Source organism: Panthera uncia (genome assembly GCF_023721935.1).
Source record: "Panthera uncia isolate 11264 chromosome B2 unlocalized genomic scaffold, Puncia_PCG_1.0 HiC_scaffold_24, whole genome shotgun sequence".
Lineage (NCBI taxonomy): Eukaryota > Metazoa > Chordata > Mammalia > Carnivora > Felidae > Panthera > Panthera uncia.
Window position 1 is genome coordinate 46684650 of NW_026057580.1, and position 16256 is coordinate 46700905.

The 16256-nt window shown below is 36.6% G+C and overlaps 1 protein-coding gene across 5 annotated transcripts in view; it reads right to left on the reverse strand.

The window, feature by feature from the left end:
* Positions 1–16256, reverse strand: part of SYNCRIP (synaptotagmin binding cytoplasmic RNA interacting protein) — a 33669-nt gene that overhangs the window by 9882 nt on the left and 7531 nt on the right. For all 5 annotated transcript variants that reach the window (XM_049653978.1, XM_049653977.1, XM_049653980.1 and 2 more), the window contains 4 exons: positions 7011–7146; positions 5839–6044; positions 3525–3674; positions 3086–3207 (listed from right to left, as the gene is read on the reverse strand). In XM_049653978.1, coding sequence (XP_049509935.1) covers positions 3086–3207; positions 3525–3674; positions 5839–6044; positions 7011–7146 — 614 coding nt within the window. The remainder of the gene's footprint in view (positions 1–3085; positions 3208–3524; positions 3675–5838; positions 6045–7010; positions 7147–16256) is intronic.

The window sequence follows — 16256 nt, forward strand, 5'->3', positions numbered from 1 at the left end:
TCACTTTGAATTGTATTTCCTCTAATATTCCATTTCCATATACCCAAAGACCATTTATTATATAAAATAGAAATAAAAACAAGGACAAGCAAATGGTAAAATGTGTAAAGTAAGCAAAGTTTACTATAGTAAAACTTTGGCAAGGACTTTAAAATTTTTCCTACTCCAGTAATAAATCAGTAAGTAGAGTCAGTCTTAAAAGCAAAATATGCTACTTTCCCCCCAAAAAAACACACCACAACTATAGTAATACAGAAAAAAAAGTGGCAGAGAATCATACAACACAATATGTACAACAACAACTGGCGGGAACACTTTCCCCAAAACTCTACATTGTTTTCTCAGTGTTATTTTCACAGTAAACATAAACACAAGAAATGTTCAATTTTAGGACTACCAAGTATCTTCCATATTAGAATAAAACTCCCACTTAAAATGGGCTCTATTGCCCTTTCAAAAACAAAACAAAACGTCTGGGTGGCTCAGTTGGTTGAGCATCCGACTCTTGATTTTAGCTTAGGTCATGATCTCACCAGTGGGGAGATGGGAGCCCTGTGTCAGCATGGACCCTGCTTGGGATTCTCTCTCTCCCTCTCTCTCTGCCTCACCCTTGCTTGTCTGTGCACTATCTCTCAAAATAAACAAACATGGGGGGAAAAAAACCTTTCATTGCTAGACCCAAGTTACTCTTGCTTACTATCAACCCCAAACAATATGCATAGGTATGATGGGAAAAACAAAAGCTAAAAAACCAAACCTATAAAATCTTACTTTCAAAAATAATAGAGAGAAAACATAAAAACCAGTATATGGGGGCGCCTGGATGGCTCAGTCTGTGGAGCATGCAACTCTTGATGCCGGGTATGTGAGTCTGAGCTCCATGCTGGGTGTAGAGATTACTTAAAAATTAAAAATTGTTAAAAAAAAAAAAAAAATCAGCATATGCTTAGATACTATCTAAAAGGAAATATCCTTAATATTCCAATTTACATTCCATAATAGTACAGTACAATTGATATAATTCCTTATACCCTGGGAAAGCATTCTTCATTTTATTTGAACCCCAAAATACCATGAAATGCATAAAAATAAGCTTCTTTATGAGAATAATTTACTCTTGTGTTTATTTAGCATGTTATTTTATACTCAATTCATACAGGCCCAGCTTTTCCCTGTTTCAGTGATACATAAAAAATGCTACTCTCATTAACTAGGTTCTCAGATCATTTTGTTGTGCCGTGCTAATTGTCTTAACTGACAAATCACCTTTTTTGTCACTAAATAACACAATGACAACAGCATGCAGTCATGCAGTGATTCTCAACTGAGATTTTTGCCCCTCAGGGGACATTTGATAATGTCTATAGACATTTTTAGCTGTAACTTGGGTGGGGGAGGATTCTACTGAAATGTAGTGGGAGGAGGCCAGGGATGTTTGCTAACCATTCTAAAATGCACAGGACAGCCCCCCCATAACCAAGAATCACACAGTACAAAAGGTCAATAATCACAGAGAGATTGAGAAACCCTGGTATAATGGATAAGAGTGAAAAACCACAGGGCCAGACTGCCTTGGTTCAAATTCAACTCCACTACTTACTAGCTGTGAGACTGACCTTGGGCAAGTTGACCTCTGTGCCTCAGTTTCCTCATCTCAAACTGGGGAATAGAGTACTCAACTCACAGGGACGCACTGAGGAGTAAGTAGGAATGTGTGCTGTAGTTTGTTAAATTAAAAAAAAAAAATCAGTGAATGACTGCAGCAAGTTAAAAGTGCAAGCATCACATGCAGTCATCCCTTTTGGCCTGTTCTCCTCAAATATTAACAGATACAGTGACATTCCCCACTTTCTATTTACTATCACCCTCCACCTACAAACTTATAACTGTTTTACTCACTTTTCTAACATAATCTCCTACACTTACTTTCTGCCACTGAATGAATAAAACCATCAGTTAACTGTCTTCTGTAACAGGGAAAAGTTATTTTCACTGCAGAGTATACTCAAGGGGTTTGAGATATAGAGCATTTACTTCCCCCTCAAAACCTAACTTTCTATAATCTTTTTCCTTATACTACCATTAAGTCTATAAAGCACATCTCTTTAGTCCTAGAACAAGTATAGATCACTTGGATAATCACAGTACGAGACATCTTACATAATTCAGTCTGATCCCCTTTTAAAATAGAAGAAACTGAGGCTCAGAACTAGCCAACTTGCCTAACCACAACTGTCAAATGCAATAATTTGATTACATCCCTGATTATGAAATAAGAGAAATAAATAGAAGCACCCTGACCCTTCTTTTGCATCCCACATAGAGCACTGGGCAGAAAACTGGCCTGAGATACAGTTAAGTTCAGTGATTCTTGTTCTTGCATCAAATAGCAATTATCCATCTTCCTCCTCAGAAATTAATTACCAACTTCAAGTTTTTAAATTGTAAACTTCATTCTTACCCAGCTAAAAGTTTCATTCACTGTTAATGAGCAGATATCCTTTAACAGATACTCTAGAAAGATCCAATTTATGCAATACATTACACTTAGTTGTTTTTTTACCTCAATACTATGTTACTTGATTAACTATACTCTTATTTCATTTTTCAAAACCCATATATGAAATCTCTGAGGTGGCAACAGGCACTATGTATTGGTAAAAAAGCCTCTTTCAGATATAGAGGAAGCAGAGTTTATCATAATTGGGAGATTTAATATTTTCTACTTCTGAGAGAAAAAACTCTCCATCCTTTAACCAAATATATGAACGCTTGTGGACAGCTAATATTTAAAACACATAATTCAGGAGCACATTCTGTAAAACATAGCAGGAAATATCCTAGACTGATTTTCATTTATTACACAGAATTCTAGTTATTTAGAATTATGATTATTTTCACAAGTATGACCAATAGCAACAGCTCAATACACATTTCTTGAAATTCTGGGCATTTCTCAGTGGCTCAAAGCTTTCAAGTATTCTTTAAGAAATAAAGGCATGTTATGCAATTATTTAACAGGTTTGAGCAATACTTGTTTTTCATTAATCTACCAACATTTTAAATTTAGACAATTTTCACTTACATTTGATTCTTTGCTGCTTGCCTCTGAGCTTTTCTTTCTTTCCTTTTCTGATCTGGTGGCTTAGCAAAAACAATTTCAATATTTTCTCCCTCCAAATCTTTGCCATTCATTTCTTCCATAGCCTTAAAAAATGAGGTACTGATCAACAGAGAGGACTTTAACAACAATTTTAATTCCTTTGAAGTCAAAAAATCAGTTCATTAATGTTGGAAGGATGAGATCCAATAGGACTGTTAGATTTTTATCTAAAGATCCAGCTCTTCAACTTACTAACTTTTTGACTTAGTTTAGTGAGTTATACAATTTGCTAAGGCCAATAAAGGTTAACTGGAGTAGATTACATGACCTCTGAGTGTCCTTCAACTTTTTAGAATACTCTTGATACTAGAATGACTAAAAATCATTAGTTTAATTTAGATGCCTACAACAGTTCTTTTACCTTGACAGCACCATCTCGCTCATCAAAATGAATGAAGGCATAATCTTTTAGTTTCTTCACTCGTTCCAGTTTCCCAAACTGACTAAATGCTTTTTCTAAAATCTCTTCTGTTACAGTATTGGCAAGGTTACGTACAAACAGAACTTTTACCTGAAAATTAAGAAAAAAACAGAAACTCTCTGTGTATTTCCAAAGGGTTCAATTTCCAGGATGCCACCACCCCACCCACCATACATAGTTTTAGTCATTACCCATTAGACAAACATCAGAAATATTATATGACTAAGTTTTCAACTCATTTGAGTAAATACCGAGGAATGACTGCTGGATCTGATGAGTGAAAAACCCGAACAGACACCTCATCAAAGATACAAGCATACGAAGAGATGCTCAACCTGACGTCCTTAGAGAACTGCATTTAAAAGCAACAATGAGGGGCACCTGGCTGGTTCAGTCGGTGGAACACGCAACTCTTGATCTCGGGGTTTTAAGTTCAAAGCCCCACACTGGGTGTAGAGAGTAGTTTTTAAAAATCTCTTTAAAAACATAAATAAAAACAAAAACAATGAAATGCCACCACATACCTATTAGAATGGCCAAAACCCAACACTAACACCACCCAATGCTGGTAAGGATATGGAACAGAAACACTGCTAGTGGAAATGCAAAATGGTACAGCCACTGTGGAGAACAGTTCAGTTTTTTTTATAAAACTAAACATACTTTACCATACAATCTGATGATTGCACTTTTTGGTATTTACCCAAATCAGTTGAAAACATGTCCACATAAAAACCTGCATATGGTTGTTTACAGCAGCTTTACTCATAACTGTCAAAATTTGGAACCAAAATGTTCTTCAGTAGGTGAATGGATAAATTGCAGTACCTCCAGACAATGGATTATCATTCGGTGTTAAAAAGAAATGAGCCATCAATCAAGCCATGAAAAGACATGGAGGAATCTTAAATGCATGTAACCAAGTACAAGAAGATGATCTTAAAGAGCTACATATTGTATGATTCCAACCATAGGACATTTGGGAAAAGGCAAAACTATGGAGACAATAAAAAATCAATAGCTGTCAGGGGTTAGAGGGGATGGTGGGGATGGTAGGGATGGGGGAATCAGGGAGGATTCCTAGGGTAGTAAAACTATTCTGTATGATGCTATAATGAATGCATATCATACATTTGTCAAACCCATAGAATGTACAATAGAATAAATCCTAACATGAACTATGGACTTGAGAGTACATAAGAACTCTGTAAGTTTTTCAAAATAAAGCAAACAATGCTTAACAGTTTTTATTAAATTAGTAATTACTTTGTAATCAATGTAATCAAAGATGGAGGTGGTCATTTCCTACTAATGTGAATTCCATGCCTTGAGATAGTTGTTGAACACTTAACACAGGTGGTCAAAACTAATTAGAATCTGCTTCTGAAAGGTGGATAAAGAAGGGAGGGAGCATTCAAAATACTGACAAATTCTTTTAATCCAGAAATCGCCTCAAAGTACAGTTATAAAAGTTGACCCTTTGTTAGGAAACATCATTTCCTCCTAAAATACCTGAAATAACACCTGAATTTAATAATCCAATAAGAACTTAATAGGCCAATGGAAAAAATAATATGAAGTATTTTCTGTCCTCAAGACTACTTATCCTTTAGTAATACTCACAGTTCTGACATTCACACTACTTTCTTGATTTAAGTGAATGAGCTGTATCTGCTATCCTATCACCATTAAGAGGGTTTCTTAAATGACAAAGAGTAGAATAACTTAACTAGAACTGCACTAGTGAGTAAAGTGTTGACTCAAGAGATGTTTGTTCTCATAGGATGTCTCAACTGACTGCTGAAGCAGGATACCTAATAATAGCTAAACCTTGTAACTGCAGCAGCTCTGCTGAGGCCAATACAGTTCACTATTTTTAGGAGTAGGACTTTTAACACAAAAACCATGAAAGCTAATGGCGCCATTCTCAAAAATGCAAAAAAAATTGCTCTTAGAATACACACAAAACTGATGGTGAATTACTTCCACAGCATGTAGGCTAACCACTCATCATCATGAGAGTGACAGCTACACAATTATGATTGAGTGTCCACAAATAAATTTTTATATTTACTCTCTATGCACTTGGTTTCATTTCTGATGTGTGGCCTTTATAATAAAGAACACTTCTCTCACTTTCAAAAACATGGTTTTGTGAAAAGTATACAATTCATTTTGTAAGTTTCTTACTTCTCTAAAGCCTCCCGAATCCCTTTTGCCACCAACCCATCAAAAAAAAACTGACTGTCATTACCTTTGCCATCACTTCAGGATCAGGATCTTCTATAGGATCAGCCCATTCAACAGTTCCAACATTTCCCCAGACCTTGACTTTACCACTCATTAACCTACGCCTTGCCTGGGCAGCTGTTTTGTGATCTTCATATTCAAGGAAGCAAAAGCCTCTGTTTTTTTTCTTGTCATCTGGTTGGTGGTATAAAATGACGTCTGTGAGACCCTCTGAAAATAAGCAACCATTCCAGAAAAATTAGGTAAAATAAGAAAAAAGAAGATCAAAGGATTTTTCTACTACTTGAATATAAAAATGAAAAATAATCTCTTTTCTTTGAAGAGGACTCTCAAAAACATTGGTCCAGATAACTGACCTAATACACACACCTTCCAAGTGTTCTCAACACAAAAATCCCCATGAAAAAAAAAGTATTCTTTTTAATTAGACCCAAGGACTATTCTTCCAATAAATGACAAGGGGCATAAAATTTTTACATAACAATTATAAAAATGGCAGTGTAAGTCAGATATGGTTAGACACTTTTCTCATTATGTAAATAAACATTAAAATTCCTTTTGATGGCACTTTCCTGGCCTCAGATATCAGTAACTATTTCAAATGAGATATTAGTATCACGTAAGATTTTGAATGTTCCTGGAGACTGGTAACAGTCTGATAATCTGCTAAATATTCTAGGCAGACAAAACAATAAAATAATAAAAGCAGCTTGGTTTGGTCACTATTCTAAAAAATGCTTTAGATTTCAAAGAAATTACACCATACTGACATTGATTATATAATCTCTTGCTTATAAAAATATTTACCATTCCAATAATTTAGAAAATCTAATCATTACGGAAACAATCCCACTAAGAATGTCAAGCTAGCACCTAAAAATGCATAAAACACACAGATTCCAAAACGAGATGCACAGATTCTGCAGATAGTTCAAATCTCTACTGCATTCCTTATGAACTACACAGCATTCAGCAAGTTATTTCCCAAAACCCTCAGTACCTGTTTTCCTTATCTTCCTTACAAAATACTTACAGAATGGAGCTACCTATCTCCCACAGTTGGGAGTAAGAATGCCAGTCAATAAATGTAGCGTTTGTAACAGTGTTTGACATGCAGAAGTACGCAATTACCTTCAGTATTAGAAGTGCATCTCCTTCCACATAAATCCAACTTACCTGTTACTTTGCTAAATTCTTCAAGAATCTGTTCCTTGGTTTTACTCTTAGGAATAGAGCCCACAAAAAGCCTATTGTTGGCCACTGAGATGCAGACACCAATGTGTTTTCCAGAACGAATTTCATGATTATTATACTGAAAGGGGAAGAAGTGTACCATATTTTTAAAATACTTACAAAATATTTTATTATAAATGATTATAAACATAGATGCAACTTTTTAGGCAAATTTCAATGCTATGTTTATCAAGTATTTTTATCCTTTAAAAATATAGTTAGCATACGTAAGAGGAAATTGTAATCTGCGACAGATATGAAGATTACACTGACAAAACACTTAAAAAGTTTATGAATTAAAATAACGCAAAAATTTGTTAAATCCTTGAAACTTAGGAAACTTGGTAAATTAGGAATCAGGTCTGAGCAGCTTAAATTCAAAACTGCTGATTCCACAATACCTTAATTTCTGCTTAAATTCATCCTGGCAACCAGTTATCCTCATGCAAGAGAAATGGGATTCAAATACCAGCAAGCTTTCTGCCTTTCTGTTAACCAGCATCAAATCTATTTTTTTCCATCTCCCTTTCACTCTTGTAAGAAGTTGCAATAAATGATTTTCAGCTTCAAATATAAGTCTAAAAGGAGAGAACCTTCTTTTCCTGAATCCAACCCTACTTTTTTCCCCATTTCATTTTCAACAAACCTACAATAAGGTTGAAAAAAAATAAGTGGACTGATTAGGGTGCACATATAGAAGCAACTATAAAACTACAGTAAAAAGTCAAGTCTTCATGTAACCCATACCCCATAGAAGGATGAGATATTTATTATACAGGCAAAACCCAATCTGTCAAAGTCACAAATCTACTAATCAGTATTGATTTACAAACTGAAGTTCAAAAATATTCAAGTTATCAGGGAAAGTGAATTATTTATATTACACAGTTAAAACTACCTCAAAATTTCATGTTAGCAATAATGGTAGCAGCAGTTACAATTTGATTAATCCCCCACACCTGGCCTCAAAATCTGTTTTGAGTAAGTGCAAGTGGAGCTATAAACACTAAAGAATCAACATAAATTTCTATACAATTTATAGGCCAGCCTTATGGCCAAAGTGAAACCATTCCTCTGCCATTTTGAAAGTAAGCTTTATACCCCATGTGGGGCTTGAACTCACAACCCTGAGATCTAGTTGCATGCTCCATTGACTGAGCCAGCCAGGCACCTCTCCTCTTCCATTCTTGCATTAAAGGTACATCAGGTACAAGACAAGAAAGCATACAGTAAGTCAGAAAATCAATTCCTCCCTGTCCCTTTCTCCATCTCCAGATACTCAAAATCTAACATGAAATTCAAATGTCCTTCCTCCAGTTCAGAACGGCTTTGTACTTCCTACCTCACTGATTCAATTCGTGCTATCAAAGTCTCTGGTCATCATGATCCCAGGATTATTTATATTCTCTACACTTATGCCAGAGACTTAAAAAAAAAAAAAAAAAGGAACGAGGACAAGGGTGCACAGCTGGCTCTGTCAGTGGAGCATGCAACTCATGATCTCACAGTCATAAGTTCGAGCCCCACAACTGGGCATGGAGCCTACTTACAAAACAAACAAAAAAAGAGATGACAGTTTTTGCCTATTGAAAACAAATTCAATGACTCCCCATCACCACTAGATAAAGTTCAAATACTTGGACATCACATAAGTTTATCCTAAAATTCCTAGTATGTCCCCCTTCTCTCCACAACACTAAAATCTTAGCTACTTACACCTGAGTTCTCAAACAGCTTTTAGACTGCTAAGCCTCCGAATAAAATGCTTTCTCTGAAACTTCCATCATCCAAACTCCAGATGTGAGCTCACTCTGCAATACCTACATCCTAAAAAACAGGTCAACAAAAAACCCTTCTACGCTTAACACAAACCAACAGTTCTAAAAGGAGTGATTTTGCTCCCCAGGGGACATTTGACAATGTCTAGAGACATTTTTGGTTGTCAACTAGGGATGTGGGCTTACTGCTGGTTATTTAGTGGGTACGAAGGCCAGAGATGATACAAAATATCCTAAAATTCAGAGGATAGCCCAGTAAAACAGAATTATCAGATCTAAAATATCAACAGTACTGAGGCTGAAAAAGCCTGCCACAACTTTTTCCCCCATGGCATTTATATTAAGACCAAAAACCTCTTAAAACTAGAAATATATAGATTACCTGCAAACAGTAGTGCTATGGCTGAATCCATCATTGTATGGGATTATGAACAAGTAGACTACAATACCTTATAACAAATAAATTAATCTAAGAAACACAAATTACTTTTAAGACACGTGCATTCCCTAGATTTTTATAATCTAGCATCAGAACACAACCTTAATGACAAATCAATGGCTTTCAATTTGATCTAATCTGTAACCCCAGGAGTTGACAAAAACTAAGATATCAAAAAAATAGAAAAAAATACATAATATTCAAAGGTGAAAATAAGAGTTATTTCGAAGATGACAGAACTTGGCATAGTTTTCCTTCTGTGTTTTTCATTTTCCAAAAGTTCTAAGAGCTAGACCTGTTTACTATAAGGAAACATCTAAATCTAAGTTTTAAAAAACTTAGAAAAAGTTGTGGGGCACCTGGGTGGCTCAGTTGGTTACACATCTGATTCGATTTCAGCTCAGGTCATGATCTTACAGTTATGAGATCTGCACTTGGGTGTGTGTAGCTTGCTTAAGATTCTCTCTTCCTCTGCCCCTCCCCTGCTTGCACGCATTGTCTCCCTCTCTCAAAAATAAAAATAAATAAATAAATAAAATAAAAAAAAAATTCTTAGTTATAACACATCCATCAACATTTAACAATTCTGCTTCAAAGTAGTAATGACTGTTTCTGTTATTATTTACAGAAGAAAAGCTTCTTCACTTCTAATTCATCATCACTTGCCCTGCTAATAAGGTTTACCAATCCTGGATAGGTAGAAGGTAATTTAGGATGACTGTGGTCTCTAAACAGTATAAGTGACATGAAGAGTTATTGGGACTTCTAAACTAAACTATAATGCTTCATCCACATTTTTTTTAATTAAAAAAAAAAAAAAAAAAACAATTAGAGCTAACACACAGAGAGTAAACCGGCTCTTCAATTAAAATAAATCATTAAAGGGGCAAAGGAGACCCTCTGGGCATATTGTCCAAAAAAGCAAAAGTACCCAGAGGGGCGCATGGCTGGCTCAGTAAGGCACAGCATCCAACTCTTGATCTCAGGGTCGGGGGCTTACGCCCACATCTGGTGTAGAGACTACTTAAAGAGAGGGGGGAAAAAAGTACATAGTACCCAGAAATAAGCATTCTTGAAGCAGTGCCCTATTAAACATGCATTTTTATGTGCATCTGAATTATTTAACGGTTCTCACTCTTTAATAATTTTAAGACCAATCTATCACCATAAATTCACAAACGTTGCACCCCAGCAGGTGGGTAACAGTGAGATGAGTGGCAGAAGGGCATGATGAAACTGTTCTGAACCTTAACACAGATTCTAATGTAATGCTGATAAATCGTAACTCTCAACAGGTAATACATCAGGACACTATCACAGTATCAAAATTAACAACAACAAAAAAAACGTGATGCCTTCCAACAAGGAAGTTGGGCAGTGATGTTAAGATATTTAAAAAATCTAGCTTTCAGGGACACTTGGGTGGCTCAGTTGGTTAAGTGTCCGAATTGGGCTCAGGTCATGATCTCACAGTTCGTGAGTTCGAGCCCCAAATCGGGCTGTCAGCCAAGATCAGCCAAGATCTGATGTCAGTCAGATCCTCTGTCTCCCTCTCTGCCCCTCCCCAGCTCCGGCACGTGCTCCGTCTCTCTCAAAAATAAACATTAAGGTCGCTGGAGTGGCTCAGTTAGTTGGTTAAGCGTCCCAACTCTTGGGTTTAGGCTCAGGTCAGGATTTCACTGTTTCTAAGTCTGGGCCCTCCAACAGGCTGTGTGCTGACAGCATGGAGCCTGCTTGGGATTCTCTGTCTCCCTCTCTCTGCCTCTCCCCTGCTTGCTCTCTCTCTCAAAATAAATAAACTTTAAAATATATAAATAAGATAAACATTTTTAAAGAATCTTTCAGATTCAGTATCATAGTGAGGTGACCAAATAAAACAAAGATGAACTTTGAACATTAATCAATACAGTTTCACTCTTTCAGAACACCAAAACTGGAGTTGTACAGTACAGAACATTCCCACCATCTAGGCTTAAAATCTCAAGTCACTTTTTCCTGCCGTCGTAGCCAGTCACCAAATGCCCCCAAATTTAGCAATCTCAGATTTGGAATCTAACTCAGAAGTGGTTTTTCAGTCCTAACTCTTCCCACAGCAGCAAAGCCACTACCTCCTCAGCCTACTTTATTCTTAAACATTTCTTAAGTAGAAAATACTGAAGCCAAAATCTACTTCCCTAAAAATTCTACAATAACTATAGATTTTCTTCCCCAGATGACAGCACTTCATATACTCCACACAATGCTCAGCATTTAGCTGTTCTCTAAACCTGGCTAACCATCCCTTCTCTGATACTGGCAAACTAATGTGCCTCCCAAGAGTGTCACCAAATAGTGATATCCATAACATAATACTGTAGACACAGACTGAGACTGAGGAATCTAGAATAAATTGGAGACTATTGCTAATCTTCCACTTCTAAACATTTTTCTGTAACACAACAGTCCATGATTACCTGAGCTTATTTGGCAACCACACCACACTGCTTACTTACACTAGAGCTTACTTGTGAAATCAGTTGTATATAGGACTTGACGTTTGTCCTGACTCAATTCCATCTTGCTGGTGTTAACTATCTGTTTCAGGCTATCACAATCTTTTAAGATTCTGATTTTTGTCATCCAGGGCATTTATCACTGACTACATGAAGACTCAAGTAACCAGACATGACAGCAGTCCAGCTATGCCCTGATTTATAAATCATTGACAAAAATTAGAATGGAACATAGAGCTTACCACCGCCTATTATTTCTCCTTTCAAAATCTCTAACCTCTCTCCTTTCTGTATAGCTGCCACTTTCCTGGTCTTTGTTCTCTTCATCCAAACATTCTTCATTATTCTGTTTTTTATACTATGCTACCCACATCAACACTTGAAAGTTTAATGGCACCATGGAAACTTAGCCCCATAGTCATGACTACTACCTTCTGGCACTGACTTTATACTATACTAGTTTCATCTCCCATTTCCTTCAACAATACACTGCTTCAACTAGATTACCTATTTCCTTTCACTGTCCTGCTCAAACTTCTTGATCACAAAGCCTTCCAAAATAACCCCAACACAATCTATGCCTTCATCCCTGTTAGCATCTGAAAAAGGCATTTGCATCCCTGTTACCCTCTGAACGATGCATCTGTGTCCTATAAAATCATGAACTCAATCAAACTACCATGTAGGTCCAAAGTCTTCATGTTAAACACACTATTTGCTAAAGTGCTACAATGTATGTCGTGGACCTATCTTGTCAACTGCATTCATCAAAACGGTTTTATACATGCTACACCAGTGTACACCAACCACTTCAGTGAATAAAACCCATCAGTGCCTATCAAAACCATAACTGTTTTAGTTTTTTTGTTTTACATTTATTTTTGAGAGACAGAGCACAAGTGGGGGAGGGGCAGAGACAGAAGGAGACACAGAATCTGAAGCAGGCTCCAGGCTCTAAGTTGTCAGCACAGAGCCCGACGCGGGGCTCGAACTCATGAACTGTGAGATCATGATCTGAGCCAAAGTGGGACGCTTAACCGAATGAGCCACCCACGCGCCCTAAAACCGTAACTTTTAATATGCAAATAGAGATCAACTATTCCAGTATTTGTAATATAGGCACTATTAGCATTTTCAGCAGGGTATTTATTTCTATTACCTAGGACTGCAATGGACACTAAAATGCCAGTGGCCCTGAGTTCCAATTCCAGCAGCACACCACAGAAATACATATACACACTTGCCTGCCCTTCTTCCCGGTCTTTGGGACAACAAACACTACACATTTGGGTATTTCCAAATATGCCCCTGGGGATGAGGGGGAAAGCATTACCCCCTATAAATGTACATTAATTCAAAGTTGACACTGAATACATAATTACAAACGGAAATCAGAAAACCTTTAAATACTAATATGGGACTATAGCTAATATGGGAAATATAAATTCTTGGGTCATAAATAATAGATTAGATGACACTAGTCAGCCAGTCAGGTTATTTATCTAGCACCTACTGAATTATTACATAGTGGCACTGTTGTAAATGTCAGGAATACAGGAAAAAAGAGCTTGTATGCTGGAGGAGAGAGATAAGCAAATACTTTACAAAGCCAAGAAATAATTTTAAGTACATCTGAGCATTCTATTTTATTGTGTTCATGATACAGTCACAGAGCAACTGGGTAGTAAGCTGCTCAAAGTCAGGAAAGGCCTTCTAGGAAGACCTGATCTATAAGAAGGCAGTAGCCATGGTAGCTGGGGGAGTGTTCAAAAGCGGAAGAGCAGAAGGTGGCCTTGAGATGGAAATGGTCACAGCTTATGTGGGAGGCAAAGTATGGACAGAGGAGTAATAAAGAAAAAGAAATGTAAGCAGAAACTTGATCAGATAGGGCCTTGTTTGGAAGCCATTATTAGAGTTTTCAGCATGGGAATGTTGTGATCTAACCTATGCTGTTGAATGGTAAAACTGTAAAGGGGCAATGGAAAGCAGTGACTAGCTAGAAGCACTCTTTGAATGGTACTTTAGACTAATGTGGTAGCAATGTAGATAGATTCCAAAAATATTCTGGCAGCAGAAACAGAACTTATTTCCTGTGCTCCTTTTTAACACTACCTAAGTAACTACATAATTAAAGAATTAGGCTACCTGATGACATAATTTATATTGCTGGCTTTAAACTGTTAGGTCTGGTCAACGATAAGAACTCAAGCTAAACAAACCTGGTATCGAACTAAAGCTATATGGCCTCCTATAAGTCACCCAGGCTATTTACTCTTCTGCAGAATGAAGATAATTCCAGTTGCTTTAAAAAATAGGTAGTATTTAAAGGTAATAATGTAACACCCTAGCACAGCTCCTGTGTCTTAACAAGCACCCAACAGGTAACTATTATTCACCTTTCACGAACTTAGCTCCTGCTTCCCTGGCAAGATTTTCATCATTTGGCAATAAATTTATTGCCCAAAATATGAAGCAAATGTTAGCTGAAAACCATTTAAAAAGTCTACAGGTGCTTAACTTAGTGCCTCTTTTTCAGCTGTTATTATCAATTAACCTATTTTTACAAGTAATTCGATGCAAATTTAAAATCCACAAAATGTTTTTAAAGTAAACTCTACCCCCAAAGTGGGGCTCAAACTCACGACCCTGTGATCAAGAGTCACATGCTCTAGCGACTGAGCCAGCCAGGCACCCCAGAATCCACAATAGTTTTTAATCTGGGGGACAGGGAGGGGAGGGATTATTCCTGGATCATACTAAAAATAAGGCCAAATACATAATCTTTTTTTTAAAGTAAGTTCTACACCCAACATGGGGCCTGAACTCATGACCCAGAGACGAAGAGTCACATACTCTACCAACTGAGCCAGCCAGACTATCTTGATCTATAGGTACTCAAGACACTCAAAGGACAGGAAAGCAAAAAGAAATGGTGCTTCCTGCTTCCATCTTGTCTGATCTATAAATAATCCCAAATAGACATTTTTTTAAAACTTATTATCTACAACTAGAATGACCATTCTATTAATCTTCTATAAAAATTCACCTTGGATATTGGTGTAATTCAAGTAGACTCTCATGACATGACACAAGAAGGGTCAGTTTTCAAAATATGCTCCCTTAAAGAACACATTTAGAAGAGTACTCATTTGCACAATACTAAGTAGCAAAAGACGTCCTAGTTAACTTGATTCATTTCTCTAGAATATTTCATTTCCTCAAAAGTCTAGTCCTCCCTTTTTACTGTTACATTACGGCAAACCTCCCAATTCTGTTATCAACATAATCCTACCACAGTAAAACACCCTTTAAAAAAAAGCAACGATGTGGGGCACTTGGGTGGCTCAGTCGGTTTAGTGTCCAACTTCGGTTCAGGTTACGATCTCGCAGTTCCAGAATTCGAGCCCCACATCAGGGTCTGTGCGGACAGCTCAGAGCCTGGAGCCTGCTTCAGATTCTGTCTCCCTCCCTCTCTGCCCCTCCCCAGCTTACACTGTTGTCTCTCTCACTCTCAAAAATATTAAAAAATTTAAAAATAAAATAAAAAATTTTTAAAAAAGCAACGATGATATATCCATTTCACCCTAGTGGATATAGTGGTAAAACCATTACAAAATGCAAAACTTCCTAATTTATCAGACAGGAAAAAATAAACATGTTCCCAGATAAGGACTCCAATCACAAAACCAGAAAAAATGTAAAAAAGAACAAGAATTATTATTAGTTCCTGGATAAATTAAAATGGCTGGCTAGCTACCTATGGAACTTTCTGAATTATAACTGAAAACTTAACTATATTAATGAGACTACATCCTAAGCCCACAGCAATGCAATTTTGGACTGTATTATTTGTTAAGCCAAGGCAACTGCCCAAACTGAAACATTATTTCATAATGACTATTTACTGGCACTCAAAATCGTCATGTTACAACAGGATTATAGATCATCTTCCTCTAATGAAGTATTTTTTATGGATTTTGGACATTGTCTACAAATACTGCAGTGAGGACCTGCCATAAATAGTGCATTTTGGTAGCAAGAATTAAGTGGCCTACAAATGTTGGTTTAATGATTCCTTTTAAAAATGTTAATACACAAATCACCACTTATACACTAAGTAACCACCCTTGTTAAACAGAATAAAAGCTTTATGTAATACCTAATATATAAAATGGGTCTGAAATTAATGGTAAATTCTGTACTAGCTTGCCGCAGTAAGATAGTTTGCTGCCTTCTCATTCACATTTCCGTATTAAAATTTACTGCTACTCTATTGCTACCTGGCAAAAATGTTCTATTTGTTTATAGATTAAACCAGATGATTTCTAAAGTTATCTTTCCAGAACTCTAAAAAGTCCTTAATTTTACATGAACTGCTCAAAACTAAAATTTTGACAGCCCAAAGGTTACAAGTGAATGGTTCCCTATAGAACTATAGCTGCTCTGAAATAGGAAGCATTCTTTAAATGAGGGAAAAATC